This window comes from Sorex araneus, chromosome 1, assembly GCF_027595985.1.
Source record: "Sorex araneus isolate mSorAra2 chromosome 1, mSorAra2.pri, whole genome shotgun sequence".
NCBI lineage: Eukaryota > Metazoa > Chordata > Mammalia > Eulipotyphla > Soricidae > Sorex > Sorex araneus.
This window is the reverse complement of record NC_073302.1, coordinates 4,402,372-4,419,643: the sequence shown is the minus strand read 5'-3', so window position 1 is coordinate 4,419,643 and position 17,272 is coordinate 4,402,372. Positions and strand designations below refer to the sequence as shown.

General features: G+C 63.4%; 2 protein-coding genes across 6 annotated transcripts in view; one reads left to right on the top strand and one right to left on the bottom strand.

The window, feature by feature from the left end:
* The window catches only part of SPTAN1 (spectrin alpha, non-erythrocytic 1), a 61,015-nt gene extending 50,787 nt beyond the window's left edge, over positions 1-10,228 (top strand). For 3 of the 5 annotated variants that reach the window (XM_055141862.1, XM_055141869.1, XM_055141860.1), the window contains 18 exons: positions 1,042-1,250; positions 2,323-2,443; positions 2,550-2,671; positions 2,856-2,988; positions 3,591-3,689; positions 5,185-5,344; positions 5,594-5,670; positions 5,853-6,062; positions 6,383-6,679; positions 6,987-7,099; positions 7,272-7,289; positions 7,770-7,832; positions 8,703-8,757; positions 8,930-9,126; positions 9,206-9,259; positions 9,357-9,503; positions 9,580-9,727; positions 9,816-10,228. In XM_055141862.1, the coding sequence (XP_054997837.1) occupies positions 1,042-1,250; positions 2,323-2,443; positions 2,550-2,671; positions 2,856-2,988; positions 3,591-3,689; positions 5,185-5,344; positions 5,594-5,670; positions 5,853-6,062; positions 6,383-6,679; positions 6,987-7,099; positions 7,272-7,289; positions 7,770-7,832; positions 8,703-8,757; positions 8,930-9,126; positions 9,206-9,259; positions 9,357-9,503; positions 9,580-9,727; positions 9,816-9,941 (2,349 nt within the window). In that variant the 3' untranslated portion in view covers positions 9,942-10,228. The remainder of the gene's footprint in view (positions 1-1,041; positions 1,251-2,322; positions 2,444-2,549; positions 2,672-2,855; positions 2,989-3,590; positions 3,690-5,184; positions 5,345-5,593; positions 5,671-5,852; positions 6,063-6,382; positions 6,680-6,986; positions 7,100-7,271; positions 7,290-7,769; positions 7,833-8,702; positions 8,758-8,929; positions 9,127-9,205; positions 9,260-9,356; positions 9,504-9,579; positions 9,728-9,815) is intronic. The other 2 variants (XM_055141883.1, XM_055141877.1) reach the window with 1 other exon arrangement.
* DYNC2I2 (dynein 2 intermediate chain 2) overlaps positions 10,229-17,272 on the bottom strand; it is a 32,454-nt gene continuing 25,410 nt past the window's right edge. Inside the window, exons 3-10 of the mRNA XM_004613473.2 lie at positions 15,174-15,422; positions 12,668-12,777; positions 12,272-12,429; positions 11,514-11,623; positions 11,138-11,305; positions 10,835-11,067; positions 10,597-10,754; positions 10,229-10,521 (exon numbers count right to left, since the gene is read on the bottom strand). Of these exons, the coding sequence (XP_004613530.2) occupies positions 10,283-10,521; positions 10,597-10,754; positions 10,835-11,067; positions 11,138-11,305; positions 11,514-11,623; positions 12,272-12,429; positions 12,668-12,777; positions 15,174-15,422 (1,425 nt within the window). The 3' untranslated portion in view covers positions 10,229-10,282. The remainder of the gene's footprint in view (positions 10,522-10,596; positions 10,755-10,834; positions 11,068-11,137; positions 11,306-11,513; positions 11,624-12,271; positions 12,430-12,667; positions 12,778-15,173; positions 15,423-17,272) is intronic.

Below are 17,272 nucleotides of genomic sequence, written 5' to 3'. Positions count from 1 at the left end.
AGGGACCATACGGGGTTGCCAGGAATCAAATACGATTTTCACGTGCGAGACAAGTGCCTTATCCCCTGTACTGCAGCCCCCATGTGGTTTCTTAACGGCTAGTTGCAGATGAATTGTGAAACTTTATCAATGGGCTTTTCATAGTGTTTTGTATTCCCATCAGCTGGGTCTGCCTGAACTTCAAATGAAAAGGCTCTTTTACCCGTGCGTGATAGCACCAAATCCTTTGGGAAACAGCTGTTGGCGCCTAGGCTCTGTGACATCAGACACATGTCAGCGTCACACCTGGCCCAGCAGGAGCATCTCTCTGCTGAGAAGTTCTTGGAGGTGGATGCAGAGTTTCCCAAAATTTCAGTTTTCTCATGAAATTTTGAATTTTTTTAATTACCAAAAAAGTTAGTTGACCTCAAAAGTGGCAGCTTGCTTCATTCCTGTTCGGCGCAGGAGTTGGCAGATGTCAACATCCGAACAGGCCTGGTTTCTGTTTGTGGTTCTGGGGGGAAGTGCGGTGGGGAGCCGGGGGTCTCCCAGGCAGTGCTCCAGGGCCGCTTCTGGCGGTACTTGGTCCACTGGGATGACAGAGGAGTGTGAGGCCTGAAGTGCCGAGCTACGAGGGCCCTGCTGTGCTGCCACCACCAGGGCGCGACTCTAACCACAGGGCGGCCGTCCATGGGGTCTGAGGCAGCCCCACTTCCACGTACTTGTGTCCAGGCAGCCTTGACTTCGAGGGTGTGGCAGGGCTTCCTGTGTGCCCCTGTCTTGTCACATGGGATCCTGCGGACAAACACCTAAACCCAGTTTGCTGTTGACGACCTTGAAAGGACACCCAGGAGTGAAGGTGGCTGTTCAGGGCAGTGGGCAGCAGGGACAGCGAGGGCTGCCTTCACCGTCCCCCTTCTCAGCTCTGCAGCAGCCGGGGGGATGCTGCACGCAGAGTTCCCGCCCCGACTTCTTCCCAGCCCTGCATTTTTGTCCGCCAGCAACCACTGGGTGGGTGGGGGGCAGCCCAATTTGTAACCCTCCGTTACGTGCCCTGCCCAGGATCGCCTGAAGGACCTCAACAGCCAGGCGGACAGCCTGATGACCAGCAGTGCCTTCGACACCTCCCAAGTGAAGGATAAGCGGGACACCATCAACGGCCGTTTCCAGAAAATCAAGAGCATGGCCACCTCGCGCCGCGCCAAGCTCAACGAGTCGCACCGGCTGCACCAGTTCTTCCGGGACATGGACGACGAGGAGTCCTGGATCAAGTGCGTGCGCCGCCGTCAGCTGTGGGAGTGGGGCGGGAAGGTGGGAGGCCCAGCTCCCCCCTCACTTCACAGAGTGTGCAGTGACCGTGATGGCCCCTAAGGGGGGGCTCCGTGAGGCCATCGTCATGGCCCACACATCATTGTGGCACTTCCCCTCGGGAAGATGCGGCCTGTGGGAAGAAGAGTTTTCTCCCATTTCTCTGCTTTTTGCTGTCTTCTTTTCCCAATGGGGCAACTCCCTGCAGTGCTCATCAGCACCCCACTCCCCACAGGACCACCCCTGGTGGTGCTCGGGCCATTGGGTGCCAGGGATAGAACTGGGGCTTCACACATGCCAGGCCCTTCTGCATGACCCCTGTTTATTTGGTTATGGAGTTTTTTTGGTTTGTTTTATTTTTCCGGGGCCAGTAGCACCCAGACTGTGCTCAGAGATCACTCCCAGTGTGCTTGGAGCAGAGTGCTCAGAGCAGGGTGCTCGGGATTGCACCCTGTGCATAAGGGTGCACCAGGTCCGGGCCGCCGCTCGGGAGCCATGTTGGGTTTTGCCCCCACACCTTCAGTTCTCCAGCTGACATAAGTTCCATGAACGGGTGCTCTGTGCCACCTCATATGTTCCCGTATGTGCTCTCCCGCACCCCTCTGCCCCGAAGGTTTTGTGGGGTTTTGGTTTTGGTTTGCATGGCAAGCCCTCTACCCGCTGTACTATGGCTCCAGCGCCTTTTAGGAGGATGAACTTCTGTCTTATTCCTCGCTTCCTCAGAGGGCACCGCTAGCATCTCTGTCCTGCCGGGGCTGGGCAATCCCCCAGAGGCAGAGCTTGCGTGCCAACCCTCACGGCCTCTCTCCCGTGTGTCAGGGCAGAGGAGGTGAGATCACACTGTGGCGCCTCCTCATCTCCTACTGTCACACACATGCTCCGAGCTGTGCACAGCCAGTCCCAGATCACCCCCGGACACAGGCTTCGCAGCAGCCTGGCTGGGCTGACCCCGAGGGAGCAGAGGCTCATGTCTTGGCACCCAGCATCCGCAGCTAAAGACGCAGAGGTGCAGACTGACGCCACCCTGTTGTCCAGGGAGAAGAAGCTGCTAGTGAGCTCTGAGGACTACGGCCGGGACCTCACAGGCGTCCAGAACCTGAGGAAGAAGCACAAGCGGCTGGAGGCCGAACTGGCCGCTCACGAGCCAGCGATTCAGGTGAGGCTGCAAGGGACAGGGCTTGGGGCAGGGCCCGGGGGCTGCGGGAGGGGCGGCACTGCCCAGGAGCAGGAGCCCCTCTGACCAGGCGCCTCCCGCCGGCCAGGGCGTGCTGGACACGGGCAAGAAGCTGTCGGGCGACAACACCATCGGGAAGGAGGAGATCGAGCAGCGCCTGGCGCAGTTCGTGGAGCACTGGAAGGAGCTGAAGCAGCTGGCGGCAGCGCGGTGAGCCTGGGCCCGGGCTTGTGTGGGGCACCTTGGACCAGGCCACCCCCATCATGAATCTGAACTCACAGATAGTCCAGAAACTCACGGGGGACCAGCTCTGAGTCTGGCTGACCCATGGGCCAGCTCGGTCTGCGCCTGCGGCTGCTCAGTCTCGGAGGCTGATCGTGTCTGCTCTGACCAGGGGCCAGCGGCTGGAGGAGTCCCTGGAATACCAGCAGTTCGTGGCCAACGTGGAGGAAGAGGAGGCCTGGATCAATGAGAAGATGACCCTGGTGGCCAGTGAGGACTACGGGGACACACTGGCCGCCATCCAGGTCAGCCCGATGCCTTGTTGCTCCCACCTTCGGTTCCCTGGCATGCACTGCCACCTTGTCCTCTGGGCAGCCGCACCTGTCACAGCTGGTCAGCCAGTCTCTGCTCCCTAGTCTCCCGTGGCCACCAGGTGGGGCCCCCACTTCCCCCCAAAACCCCATGTGTTTCCTGGGAGTCGAGTTCATGGGCATCGTTGCTGCTTTCACTTATGATCCTTCATGACACCAGGTGGCACCATCCATATGGCAGAAAGGGGGACCCCTGCTCCTTCCCCTCCCCGCAGGCACCACCCCAGCTGTGCCAGATGGGGACCCATGGAGACCCATGGGGGGCTCCCCGAAAGTGAATGTGCAGGGCATTTCCCGGCAGCCCTCAGGCCATGGTCGCTTCCACCTTGGCTTCCTCAAGGGACCCCAAGGGGATGCCTTTCCCGACAGCTGGCTGCACCCTGCACCCCACTTCCCATCCTGGTTGCTGGTGTGGGTCACTCAGGGCCTCACTGCCAGCCTGAGCCTGAGGCCCACACCTTTGGGCCCTGTCCGCCTTCTTCCAGTCCCTGTCCACCCTCTCAGTGCTCAGGGCTGGCCTTGTCGCTCCTCTGCAGGGTTTGCTGAAGAAGCACGAGGCCTTCGAGACGGACTTCACAGTCCATAAGGACCGAGTGAGCGACGTCTGTGCCAATGGGCAGGACCTCATCAAGAAGGTGAGCAGGGGACCAAGCCCTGTCAGTAAGGCCACGGGGGCCCAAGACGTGCGTAGCACAGCGGGGAGGGCACTTGCCTTGCATGTGGCCAACCCGAGTTCAATCTCCAGCACCATAAGGCTCCCCAGCCCCACCAGGAGTGACCCCTGAGTGAGAGCCAGAAGTAAGCCCTGACCATTGCCAGGTGTGGCCCAGAGACCAAGAAAGGAGAGATGGGCCTGGGCCCGCCCCCTGCAGCTGGGCTCTCAGGGACCAGCTCCTCCGTCCCTCTCCATTCAGAAGAGGGGTCAGTGGAGTTTGCACCCCACTTCTTTCCACCTGGGGGAAGCAGGGGTGCATTCTGTGCCACTGGTGTTACTCATTGGTGGTGGAGCTCCTGGAGCTCAGAGCCTCCCCTGCAGACCCGGACCATTGCTGTCCCCACGGGTCACGACCTGGGCAAAGGTCAGAGGGGACCTTGGCTTCCCCTGGCTGCCCTGACCTTCCAGGCTTTTCCCCAGCATGGGGGCGCTCCCCCAGATGGACATGTTTGCTCAGGCGCAAACCTAGCTGTAGTCGGGACAGCTTGGAGGCGAAGCTGTTGGAACTTGGAGCCTGTTCCTCTCCGACCGCCCTTCAGGGTGGGAGCAGAATGAAGAGTCTCGGTGCTTCCTCCCTGGTGGGGCGTTGCTGGTGGCTCCCTGAAGCTCCAGACTAAAGCACCACACCCCCTTGGTGCCAGGTCACCCAGAACCCTCAGAGAGGTGACAGGCAGCCACCGGGCACCTCCCCCAGAGGCAGACAATGGGGCTCAACAGAGTGCCCTGAAATCGAAGCTGTCTGGGTTAGGGCGACCGGACTCTCGAGCCTCGAGCTCACTTGGCGGTTTGCTCCACGCCCACTGGGCTAACAGGCAGATGTAGGGTGAGGCGCGCGGGCTGTGCCGGCCATGTCCTCCTAGGCCGTCAGCCCAGACAAACCAGTGTCCGGATGCAAGCAGTTTCTGTGTCCAGTGTCAGAATATTTTCCAGAATGATTTTTTGGCAGGCATATGGCTGTGATTCTTTGATGTGTAGTGTTTTGTTGGTGTGTAGTATTTTGCTGGTGGGTAGTATTGCCGATGTTATTTTACTTTTTCTCACTTTCTGTTCAACGATACCAAATTTGATGCCATAACTGACATGTCGACACATCCTTCAGAATTTCTATAGACCCAAAAACAAACAAAAAATGGGGCTGGAGCGGATGGCGTGTATTACACGCATCAACCCAGGTACTATCCCTGGCACCCCAAAGGGCCCCCTGAGCCCCGCCAGGAGTGTGCCCTGAGCACCACCGGCTGTGGCCCAAAAACAAAAGACACACAAAATGTCCTTAGCCTCATTCCCGTCTGTGAGATTATCACATCACACACCTCGGGAAAGACCCTGTTCTCGCTCAGGCCTGTCCGCGTTGCTCAGATCACCTGGCGCTGTGTGGGGCCACAGACTCACCCCGCGCCTTCTCTCCTGTCCAGAACAACCACCACGAGGACAACATCTCCTCCAGGATGAAGGGCCTCAACGGGAAGGTGTCCGCCCTGGAGGGGGCCGCGGCCCAGAGGAAGGCCAAGCTGGACGAGAACTCGGCTTTCCTGCAGTTCAACTGGAAGGCAGACGTGGTGGAGTCCTGGATCGGTGAGCCTGCCAGGGCGACTCGTACACCCTGGCCCGGGGCCCCGTGACTGGCGAGGTTGCCACTAGGTGATGGACAGATACCTGGACAAGCCGGGGGACTCTGATGCGGGTGGGAAATGGGGCCCCGGGCGCTGGTGAAACGCTTGGTGGGGTCAGCCTGCGGTACGTGCTCCGGGGCTTGGGGTCTCCCTTGAACTCGCTGTCCCCCTCTGGGCAGGGGTGCAGGAGTCCCCGTGCTTGGTTTTCTAGGGGAGAAGGAAAACAGCCTGAAGACAGACGATTACGGCCGGGATCTGTCCTCCGTGCAGACCCTCCTCACCAAGCAGGTGGGTGGGGGTGCTGGGCGTGCCCAGGGCTGGAGATCTGGCTCCTTGATCCGGGTCTCGGGATTCAGGTGGATACCACCACGCTGGCCCCGGCCCTGGCACCCGCTCAGCCCACGCTGCAGGTACCTCAGCTTCCTGGGGTGACCCTGTGGCGCTGGACATGGCCTCTCACTCCCGTGCAGGAGACCTTTGACGCCGGCCTGCAGGCCTTCCAGCAGGAAGGCATCGCCAACATCACGGCCCTCAAAGACCAGCTGCTGGCCGCCAAGCACGTGCAGTCCAAGGCCATCGAGGCCCGCCACGCCTCACTCATGAAGCGCTGGAGTCAGCTCCTCGCGGACTCGGCCGCCCGCAAGAAGAAGCTGCTGGAGGCCCAGAGCCATTTCCGCAAGGTCAGCGCTGCCCCGGGGCGTGGAGGCCTTAGCCACTGGCCCTGTAGGCTGCCGCTGGGAACCCCAAGTCGGGAGGAGGGAGCTGTGCCAGCCCCTCCCCTCGGCTCACGGCGCAGAAGCTCCCGTCCCCGCACCCCATCCGCTATCCCTGCACCACACTCCATCCCCCTGCCCCTTCTGTCCCCACATTGACTCTTGACCTTGCACCCCCACTCCCATTGCAGTACCCCAGCTACTGTCCCTGCACCCCAGCTCCCGTCCCTGCCTCTGTCCACGTACTCCCTCTCCCGTCGCCCTCCTGAGCCCGCTGCTGCCCACAGGTGGAGGACCTCTTCCTGACCTTCGCCAAGAAGGCGTCTGCCTTCAACAGCTGGTTTGAGAACGCGGAGGAGGACCTGACCGACCCCGTGCGCTGCAACTCCCTGGAAGAGATCAAAGCCCTGCGCGAGGCCCACGACGCCTTCCGCGCCTCTCTCAGCTCGGCCCAGGCCGACTTCAACCAGCTGGCCGAGCTCGACCGCCAGATCAAGAGCTTCCGCGTGGCCTCCAACCCCTACACCTGGTTCACCATGGAGGCCTTGGAGGAGACCTGGCGCAACCTGCAGAAGATCATCAAGGTGAGCCCCACACCAGAGGGGGCGCTGCCTGCACGCAGCCCGCCCGGTTCTATCCCTGGTACCCCAAGAGTCCCCCAAGCACACCAGGAGTGACCCCTGAGCACTGTCAGGTGTGGCAAAAAAAAAAAAAAAAAGCTTAAGGTTCTCTCAAGTCTTTGGAGAGAAACCCTGAATCTTCAGGCGACTCGGAACGGGATCTCGGAGAGGACAGCCAGGCCCCCATCCCCACCGCACTGCCCCGCTAGCGCCCTCCCCGGCCGCCCCCCGGACCTCCGGGGCAGGAGTAACGGTGTGTCCCGGGGCGCAGGAGCGGGAGCTGGAGCTGCAGAAGGAGCAGCGGCGGCAGGAGGAGAACGACAAGCTGCGGCAGGAGTTCGCGCAGCACGCCAACGCCTTCCACCAGTGGATCCAGGAGACCAGGTGCACGGGCGGGCCCGGCTGCTGCCCACAGCCCCCGGGGGGTCCAGGAGGAGGTGGGTCCACACGGCCACTGACTTTGTCTCATCTCTGCCCTTCTCTCTGTCCCCCAATCGGTGATGGCTGCGGTCTGGACGCCCCCGTCTCCCACGGCTGCCCGGACGCCTCCTCACAGGACGTATCTGCTTGATGGGTTAATATCGCCTCTTTCTTCTCCGGCTCGTGGCGTGCAGTCCTGTGTGCCCTGCCCTCTGCCCTCCCCGGCCTGGCTTGCGGAGGACCCCAGAGGGGCTTCCGGCCCCCAGCCCTCTTCCCTGGGGGAGCCACTCCCCACGCCCTCCCTCCCAAGGCCACCCCCAGAGGCCCATCTGTGCCCTGGGCCACGGGAACCAGGCTTCCCAGTGCGCCCAGCAGGCCATGGCCCCGGGACAGGATGGTGTTCAGGGGGTTCAGGGCACCCCACGGTCCTGGCAGTGGGGACAGGGCTTGGGAGGAGTCCCGTGAGCGGCCAGGGCAGGGCTTAGTGAGTGCCCCGACTGTCCTGTGCCATGGGACTGGGATGCGGGGAGCAGTGTCCAGCTTGCACTGCACCACCCTGGTGCCCTCCCGCGCCCCGCCTGTCTGCTGCTCCTTGTCCGGCCGCGTGTTCACTTGGTTTCTCTTCTCTGACTAGCGTAGCCTACCGGCGGGTCATTCGCGTCTGTCAGTATGAAGTTGGGGATGATCTGTCCGGCAGGTTCTTCTCCTTATTTCTCTTCTTCCCTCACTGTGCTTGCACCGTGCACCCCGGACCCCCGGGCGGCTCCACTTCCTGACTAACCCACCGCCCTGGGCCGCGGGGAAGGAGGGTCAGGCCGCCCGCACCCGCACCTCATCCTGGCGTGACCGAGTCTCAGTGTGGCAGGGCGCCTGGGGCCACAGCAGAGCTGACCCTGGCTCACGGGGGCCTGAAGGGCAGGCAGGGGCAAGTGTGGGTGCTGGGGGCCTGGGCTGGAAACCCCCAGCCATGCGCAGTGTGACTCCTCCCTGCACGTCACCCCACCTCATGTGTCGTCTCCGTGGCTCACACTTGTCTTGTGGGGACCGGGGCTCCCCAGAGCCCACCTGCCCTCCTCGCCTGAGCTTGGCCATGTGCTCAGCACCCCGCGGTTTCCCCTCTCCTTGCCCTGGAACATGGCACCCCCCTCAGGAACCTGCAGGGGACCCCTGGGACACGGGCGCTGCAGTCGCCTCCTCCCTGAGTCCACCTCACCACAAGGGTGACGGTCCCTTAGACAGGCCGTGTGGGCTGTACCGTCCCCTCTGTGGCAACAGACGGGCACACCCCCCTCTGTTTCCACGGGGAGCGTGAGTTCCTGAGGGGCCCCTCGAGGCCAGGTTTGGGCCAGAGGAGCCAGCGAAGGGCCAGGCCTGGGATCAGGCGCAGGGCAGGTGGCGGGGTTGGGGCAGCAGTGCCCTGGCTCCTGGGCCCCTCGAGGCCAGCCAACACCGACAGGCTAGTCTCCTTCCGGAGCGCGAGGTCGCCACGTGGTTGAGTGGAGGGGAGCACCCTTGTAGTGTGGGGCCGCTGGGCCCGGCCCCTTCCCTCACGGGCTTCTGTGTCTAGGTCCTGCATGGTGGAAGAATCCGGGACCCTGGAATCCCAGCTGGAAGCCACCAAAGTGAGTGTCCCTCAAGCTCCTGCCATGTCTGGGGTGACTCGGTCCCCTTCCCTTGGCCTCTGGAACCCAGCTGGGGAATGCCCCTGGCTGCTCAGGGCCTTGGTGCTCCAGTGGGGCCCCAGCCTCCTGCAAGAAGGCCCCCAGATCCCAGCCCCTGTCCCCCCACACACAGCGCAAGCACCAGGAGATCCGAGCCATGAGGAGCCAGCTCAAGAAGATCGAGGACCTGGGGGCCGCCATGGAGGAGGCGCTGATCCTGGACAACAAGTACACAGAGCACAGCACCGTGGGCCTGGCGCAGCAGTGGGACCAGCTCGACCAGCTGGGCATGCGCATGCAGCACAACCTGGAGCAGCAGATCCAGGCCAGGTACCCAGGCGCACCCCATCTCTGCAGGCCCCCCCCGGAAGGGGTGCAGCTGCGCCCTCATCTTGGTCTTTTCTTTCAGGAACACAACCGGGGTGACTGAGGAGGCCCTCAAAGAGTTCAGCATGATGTTCAAGTGAGTACCCCGAGGGGTGCTGTGGGCCGCTGTGTACCCCACGCCAGGGAGTGGGGTGGGCGCTGCAGGCCCGCTGAGCCCGTACCTTTGTGCACAGACACTTCGACAAGGACAAGTCCGGCCGCCTGAACCACCAGGAGTTCAAGTCCTGCCTGCGCTCCCTGGGCTACGACCTGCCCATGGTGGAGGAAGGGGAGCCCGACCCCGAGTTTGAGGCCATCCTGGACACCGTGGACCCCAACAGGTGAGCTTCAGAGCAGGCTGGGGGCCCCCCTGGCTGCCCATGGCGCCCGACACTGCTCATACCCCTGTCCCCCCAGGGACGGCCACGTGTCCCTGCAGGAGTACATGGCCTTCATGATCAGCCGGGAGACAGAGAACGTCAAGTCCAGTGAGGAGATCGAGAGCGCCTTCCGGGCCCTGAGCTCCGAGGGGAAGCCCTACGTGACCAAGGAGGAGCTATACCAGGTGCGGGGACAGTCCCGGGCGGGCAGGTGGGCAGGCCAGCCCTGCCATTCCCTGCCAACCCACCTGAACGCCTCCCCTCTCCCTCCAGAACCTGACTCGGGAGCAGGCCGACTACTGCGTCTCCCACATGAAGCCCTACGTGGACGGCAAAGGCCGCGAGCTCTCCACCGCCTTCGACTACGTGGAGTTCACCCGCTCGCTCTTCGTGAACTGAGGCAGCCGCCCAGCTCGCCCCTGCATGTCCGCCCCTCTGTGCTCCCCGTCTTCCAGCCACTCACTGTCACTCCCCCGTCACCCCATCCGCTCCGCTTGGGCTAACGTAGTGCAACACGGTGCTTCGGCCGGCCGCTTCACCCCGTGGTGTGGGCCCCAGACTCCTGTCTTGAAGCCAGCCGCCCCATTCCGACGCCCAGCCCAGCAGCTGGCTCCTGCCCGCCCTCTCGTTCTCCCACCCCCAGATTCTGTTTCCATGTTAAAGACCAATAAATGACTCTCTCCCCAGCCGCTTGTCCCGTTTTCATTTGAGAGACACACGGGCTCGCCCGTCCCCCGCCCTCAGGTGGCCACCTCCACTGCCAGCTGGTCCAGGTCCTCCGTCTCCCGGGGCCCCTGTTCCGTGAACTCGCTGCTCAGCTGCCACACCCGCACCATGCCCTGCGCATCGCCTGCGGCCAGGAGCTGCGTCTGCTGCGGGTTGAACTCCAGACAGTACACGGGGCTTCCGTCCGCCGTCTGCTTAATGGCCACTGTGGGCTTCTGGGAGCTTCTCTGCAGATCAAACAGCTGCACCTCACCTTCGGGGGGAGAGAGGGTTAGGGGGGTCTCGGTGGCCTGGTCAGGAAGGGGGGCTGGCAGGGGGAGGGGCCTACCTTCCCCGGAGGCGGCTGCGAACACCAGGGGGCGCACGGGCGACCAGCGCACCCCGAACAGGTACTTGTGGGTCAGCTGAAGGGAGGTGAGCGGCTGCGCCTGCAGCATGGAGTAGAGGTGCACGTGGCCGTCGGTGCCCGCGCTCAGGAAGAGGTTCCTAGGAAGGCGGCGCAGGGTGAAGGCCGGGCGGAGGCGCGGGGCCCCCAAGATCGCCCACCCCGCAGCCCCGGGCCCCACCTGTGGAAGGGCGAGCAGCTCACTGAGTACACCGGGCCGCCGTGCGGGGAGAAGGTGAACTGGGCGGGCGCGCGCAGCTGCACGGAGCTGGGTGTGCGCGTGAGGGCCGCCGCCTCGGCCGCCAGGGAGCACTTGAGCGGGAAGCCGCCCTCCGTGCCCAGGACGAAGAGGCTGGGGTCGAAGCTGGAGAAGGCGGCCGCCGTGGCGCCCACCTCCGTCTCTCCGCGGTGAGGCTGGGGGGAGGGGGTGCTCAGCGCGCGTGGGCGGCGGGGCGCGCGCGGGGACCCCGGCCCGCACCCCTACCTTCTTGAGCTTGGTGTTGCGCGGCAGCTGCTGCACCACCAGCGCGAAGCCGGCCACGAGCTGCAGCTGCCCTGGCGCCGCGCCCTGCCACAGCAGCACTTTGCCGTCCGTGGCCACGCTCAGCACCTGGAAGCGGTGGCTGTGCCGGGGCTCCGGGAGCCAGAGCACCTGCGGGAGGGGACAGCTGGCTCAGGCGGCCCGCCCCACCCCCCACCCTGCGCCAGGACGTCCAGGACAGCTGAGAGCCGGGCCCCTGCCTCCAAGCTCCCGGCGGGGGCGTCCTAAGGATTCCCGCCCGTGACTATCCCCCGCGGCCAGCACCGCGGTGACATGGCATGCGACAGAACCCCACTCCCCCCCTCCCGCCCCCGCTGACCTGGTACACGGGGTCTGTGTGTGTGTCGTCCGTCAGGCCTGTGCGCCACAGCAGCGGGTCCTCCGGGCGGCTCATGTCCCACACCAGCACCTCACCATTGTACAGGCCACCTGCGGGCCCCACCCACAAAGGGGCCAGCTGCCACAGTCCAGTACGGCCCAAACCCCGCCTCCCTCCTGCAGGCTCCAAGTCAGACCCCGCCCCACAAGGCCCCGCCCACAACAGGCTCCACCCTCACAAGGCCCCGCCCCACAACAGGCTCCACCCTCACAAGGCCCTGCCCCGCAGCAGGCTCCACCCTCACTAAGGCTCCACCCTCACAGGGCCCCGCCCCACAGCAGGCTCCACCCCCACTAAGACTCCACCCTCACAAGGCCCCGCCCCACAGCAGGCTCCACCCTCACTAAGGCTCCACTCTCACAAGGCCCCGCCCCACAGCAGGCTCCACCCTCACTAAGACTCCACCCTCACAAGGCCCCGCCCCACAGCAGGCTCCACCCTCACAGATCCCTGTAAGCCCCACTTCTACATCGGGCCCCACCCTCACAAGGCCCCGCCCCACAGCAGGCTCCACCCTCACAGATCCCTGTAAGCCCCACTTCTACATCAGGCCCCACCCCACGGTAGGCCCCGCCCCCGCGGCCCAGTCCCTCTGGTGGCACCAGTATCAGGCTCCAACCTCACATCAGGCCCCACCCCTGCAGTCGACCCCGCCCACGGCAAGCTCCACCCCCCCGCAGAAGCCCCAGAAAACACACCTGCGATGTGGGCTGGCTGCGTGGGGTGGAAGGCCAGACACATGACGGCACTGGGCACCTCCACCACGGCGGATGGCTGTCGGGGGTTCAGGCCACGACGGTCGAGGTTCCAGGCACACACGAAAGACTTCAGCGTGCTCCAGTCCCCGTCATCCAGCCTGCGGGAGCCGCACCTGAGCCCCTGCCTCTCTCTCACGGGGTGTCCGCCCCACCCACCCGATAGCAGGAGTCCCGTCCCCCCCTCCTTCACCCGCCCAGGCACCTGAGGGCACCCCTTCTCTAGGAAAGGACTGAGGAGCCATGCAAGGGAGAGGCTACGTGGGCAGGTGGTACTGAGGATAAGGCCCTCCTTCTCCTGCCGCCAATGCCAACCCTGTGCCACCCCTCCACACTCACCGCCCATAGGCACATGCCACCACAGAGCCGGTGGTGTTCCAGGAGACGCTGGTTACGTGCAGGCCCTGGGCCTGGGCTGGGGGGTAGCCCAGAGTGTGCAGGCAGGTCACCTGCAACACACACCGTGCCACCCCTGAGCGCAGTCCACCACAGAAGCCACCACTCTCAGCCTCCTGACGCCCGCCCACCGCATCCGTGGGCAGCCGGAGGGAAGCTGAGAGCCTCCTCTTGGGCCGGTAGAGGGCACAGGGGCTATACCAGGGGTGCATGCTTGGATGGGTTGGGTTCAACCATGGCTCTGCATGGCCCCCCAGCATGGCCAACTGTAGCCCAGGGACCCCCAAATTGCCAAGGTAGCCCGGGTGGTCTCTGGCACCACATCATGGGGTCCAGCACCGAAATATCAGCCAAATATCAACTTCTCAATTGAGAAACCCACTTGAGAAACCCAGAAATCAGGGGCCGGAGCCACAGTACAGTGGGGAGGGTGTTTGCCTTGCACGGGCTGGACTGGGTTCGATCCCCAGCATCCCACAGGGTCCCCTGAGCACCACCAGGAGAAATCCCTGAGTGCAGAGCCGGGAGTAACCCCTGAGCACCACCGGGTGTGGCCCGAAAGCCTCATCCCACCATCCCAGAAACATATCCGAGAGCCAGGAGGGCCTTGAGGCAGAGGAGCGAGTCCTGAGCACTGCGGGGTGCACGGTGCGGGCTGTGTTCCCCACGGCCCGCTCACTGGAGCCAAACCAAAGCAGTTTGGGCTTTTTCTGGCACCAGGGGGGCTGGGGGCAGCGCAGAGGCCCGAGCCCAAGGGGGGAGCAAGGCCCTTCTCGTGAGGGTGAGGCCCCTGACGCCGCTCAGTGAAGCTCCAGAACAGAGCGGGCCTCCAGTCACCATGGCAACAAGCCCTGTTTCCCCTGGCCCCACCCTTGGCTTGTGGGAGACACCCCCCCAAAAAGCAGTGCAAGGCCGCGTCGGGATGGTGATAAGCTGACGGCATGGAGGGCCCCAGTGACTCAGCACGAGCACCTAAGGAAGGCACAGGGGCCCAGCCTGGCTCAGTGACCACAGTCCTGGGGGGGCCTGAGGGTTCCCGTGGGCCCCCTTCTAGGCCACAGGGGCCAGTGCGGGTCAGCACTGTGGGCGGAGGGCGGTCAGGGCGTTTGAGGAGGCACCAGGAGCTCAGCCACAGAAGGGGGCAGAGCCTGCGTGGTCCATGCATCAGCCAAGGGGGGGCCAGCAGGAGACGGGGCGTCGGTGCGGCCGGCCTCCAGAGGCCCGGGAGACAGTGCAGCCTGCCCTGAAGTGAGTCGGGGAGGGTCTGTCCGCAGGGGGCAGACCAGTGAGGTCCCCACCCCCGCCCCACCCCGAACCACCGGTGCAACGGATTCTTTTTCAGGGGTGGGGAGGCAACACACAGGGCCCCAACACAACACACAGGGCACCCGGCCGCCATGGCAGTGGAGCAGAGGGAGGGGCTGACGGTGCAGCCCCCGGGGTAACCTCCAGACTGGTCCCCAGGACAGGCTTGGGGGCTGCTCTCCAGAAACCCCCTCTGGGGCTGGAGCGATAGCACAGCGGGTAGGGCATTTGCCTTGCACACAGCGACCCGGGTTCAATTCCCAGCATCCCATATGGTCCCTTGAGCACCGCCAGGAGTAATTCCTGAGTGCAGAGCCAGGAGTGACCCCTGTGCATCGCTGGGTGTCACCCAAAAAGCAAAAAAAAACCCAAAAAAAACAGAAACCCCCCTCCCACCGCCAGCAGGGATCAGGGGGGCCGGAACCGGGCAGGCAACAGAGGAGGTGGGACGAGGACAAGTGGCCTCTGAAGCCCCCTCACGCCATTCCTACAGTACCCGCTGGGTATGAGGACACCAGGGCCGGGGCGGCGCCACGGCCGAGCTCAGGCACACAGAGGCACTGAGGCAGGGGCTGGACAGACCCAGGCTGGGTGCCCCCAAGGAACTCTGGGCGGAAGCAAGGGCCGGACAGCAGTTCCAGGGGACCAGGCGGAGGAGGGAGGGGACGGCTCTGGGTCAGGGGACTCCAGTCCTGGTCTCCAACTCCCCTCCTCTGCGGTGCAGGGAAGGCTGTCCCGACAGCAGGGACGTCTGGGGACTCGCCTTATTCCGGGGGTTTACCACGCCACGTCCAGGGGGCCCCTTTCGGGATCCTCAGCCGCCAAGTCACAGTTCAGGGCTCGGCCAGAGGATGAGGTGCTGCTCAGGCCCTGGGGTGCAGGGGCACAAGGCCACACACAGTGGTGCCGGGGACCTCCAGGGCTGTACTGTACCCACCTCGGGTGGTGTCGCGGATGGGACCCCGGGTCAGCGGCACGCAAGGCAGGCGCGAGCACCGCACTGTCTCCCCGGCCCTGGGCAACTTTCCAGGGCTGGGCTCAGAGACCGGCAGAGAAGAGGAGGTGACCGCTGTGCCTCTCCCGGACACTCTCGTTCCTGGGGACCCGCCTGGGGCTGAGGCAGGGGACGCCGCCGGTTCCCTACCGTCTGCTGCGGCTCGCTCCAGTTCACCTCAAAGCCGTCAAAGGCGTGGCTCTGCCAGTTCCGGTTCAGCTCCCGGGTCACCATCGGCTCGACCCTGCGCAGGAAGGCCGCCAGCCGCGGGCCCTCATGCCCGGACACGGGCAGTGCCCCCAGGGGCGTGGGGACCTCGGTCTGCACCGCGGCGTCCCTGAGCTTCCGGCTCTGCACCGCCGCCTCGGCTGTGGCGATGCTGGCTGTCTGGCAACTTTTCTGGGGACAGAGAAACGGGAACAGCGGTCACAGGTGGAACAAGACCCCGGGGTGGGGGTGGGGGCAGGGGGGCGGGGAAGTGGGCGGAGCCTGGAGACCCCGAGCACTGCACTCAGGGCCAGCTCAAGCAGCTCCAGAGTAAGGAGAGGACTGCACACCCCTGCTGAATACCGCACTGTGTAACAGCTGCCACACGTGGGACAAAGATGCTTCTAGGAGGGGCTGGAGCCATAGCACAGCGGGGAGGGCGTTTGCCTTGCACGCGGCTGACCCGGGTTCGATTCCCAGCATCCCATATGGTCCCCTGAGCACCGTCGGGAGTAATTCCTGAGTGCAGAGCCAGGAGTAACCCCTGTGCGTCGCCGGGTGTGACCCCAAAAGCAAAAAAAAAAAAAAAAGATGCTTCTAGGAGACCAAAACACGTGGGCTGGGGACAGTCCAGCGGGGTTCAATCCCCTGAGCCCCAAATGGCCTCTGAAGCCCCGCCAGAAGTGATGCCTGAGCACAAAGCCAAAACCGAAACGTCCAAAAAGGAGGAGTTGGGGGAGAAAGCCACACCTCAAAGGCTGGTGAGCTCGCTCCACGCGCAGGGGCCCCAGGCCAACCCGACACACCGTGGCAAGCACGCCTGAGCGGCCCCGAACGCTGTGTCAGGAGTAGCCCCAAAGCACCACTGAGTATGGTCCAAAAAATGGGGCCAGAACGACAGCACAGAGAGGAGGGTGCTTGCTTTGAACATGTCCGTCCAGGGTCCCAGGTTCGAGCCCCAGCAGCCCATGTGGTCCCCTGAGCACCACCTGGAGCAATCCCAAGTGCAGAGTTAGGAGTAACCCCTGAGCATCGCAGGGTGTGACCACAAAACAAAACAAAAGGGCCGGAGCCATAGTACAGCAAGTAGGGCGTTTGTCTTGCACGTGGCCAACTCAGGTTCGATCCCCAGCATCCCATATGGTTCCCCATACAATGCCAGGAGTAATTGCCAGTTGTGACCCAAAAGCAAGAAAAAAAAATTTAAAAAGAAAGAAAAAGTAATCCAAGCATACTCAACACTACTCACCAGGCAGGTCACCTGCCAGCCCCGCCCTCGCTTAGCCACGCCCCCTCTGACCACGCCCCTTCCCTACCTAGGCCCTCAGAGCTCCAGCTTAACAGCCTCAGTTCTCATCTGGTTTGTCCCTTTCCTGGGCAAGCCTTGCACGTGGCTGACCGGGTTTGATCCCTAGGCATCCCATAGAGTCCCCTGAGCCCCGCCAGGAGTACTCAGCTCAGAGTTAGGAGCAAGTGCTGTGCACCACTGGGTATGGCTCCAAAGCCACAAAATAAAATAAAAATAAAGAAGTTTTGGAGGCTGTAGCCATAGCACAGCGGGTAGGGCGTTTGCCTTGCACGTGGCCGACCCAGGTTCGATTCCCAGCATCCCATATGGTCCCCTGAGCACGGCCAGGGGTAATTCCTGAGTGCAGAGCCAGGAGTAACCCCTGTGCATCGCCAGGTGTGACCCTATGCAGCTGTTAGAAAAAAGGAGGTCAAGAATTTTGTAGTCAAGTGGATGGGCATGAAAAGTTTCATGCTGAGTGAAATGAGTCAGAAAGAGAGAGACAGACATAGAAAGATTGCACTCATCTATGGTATATAGAATAACAGAGTGGGAGACTAACACCCAAGAACTGTAGAAATAAGTACCAGGAGGTTGACTCCATGGCTTCGAGGCTGGCCTCACGTTCCGGGGAAAGGTCAACTCAGAGAAGCGATCACCAACTACATTGTAGTCGAAGGCCATGTGGGGGAAGGGAGTTGCGGGCTGAATGAGGGCTAGAGACTGAGCACAGCGGCCACTCAACACCTTTATT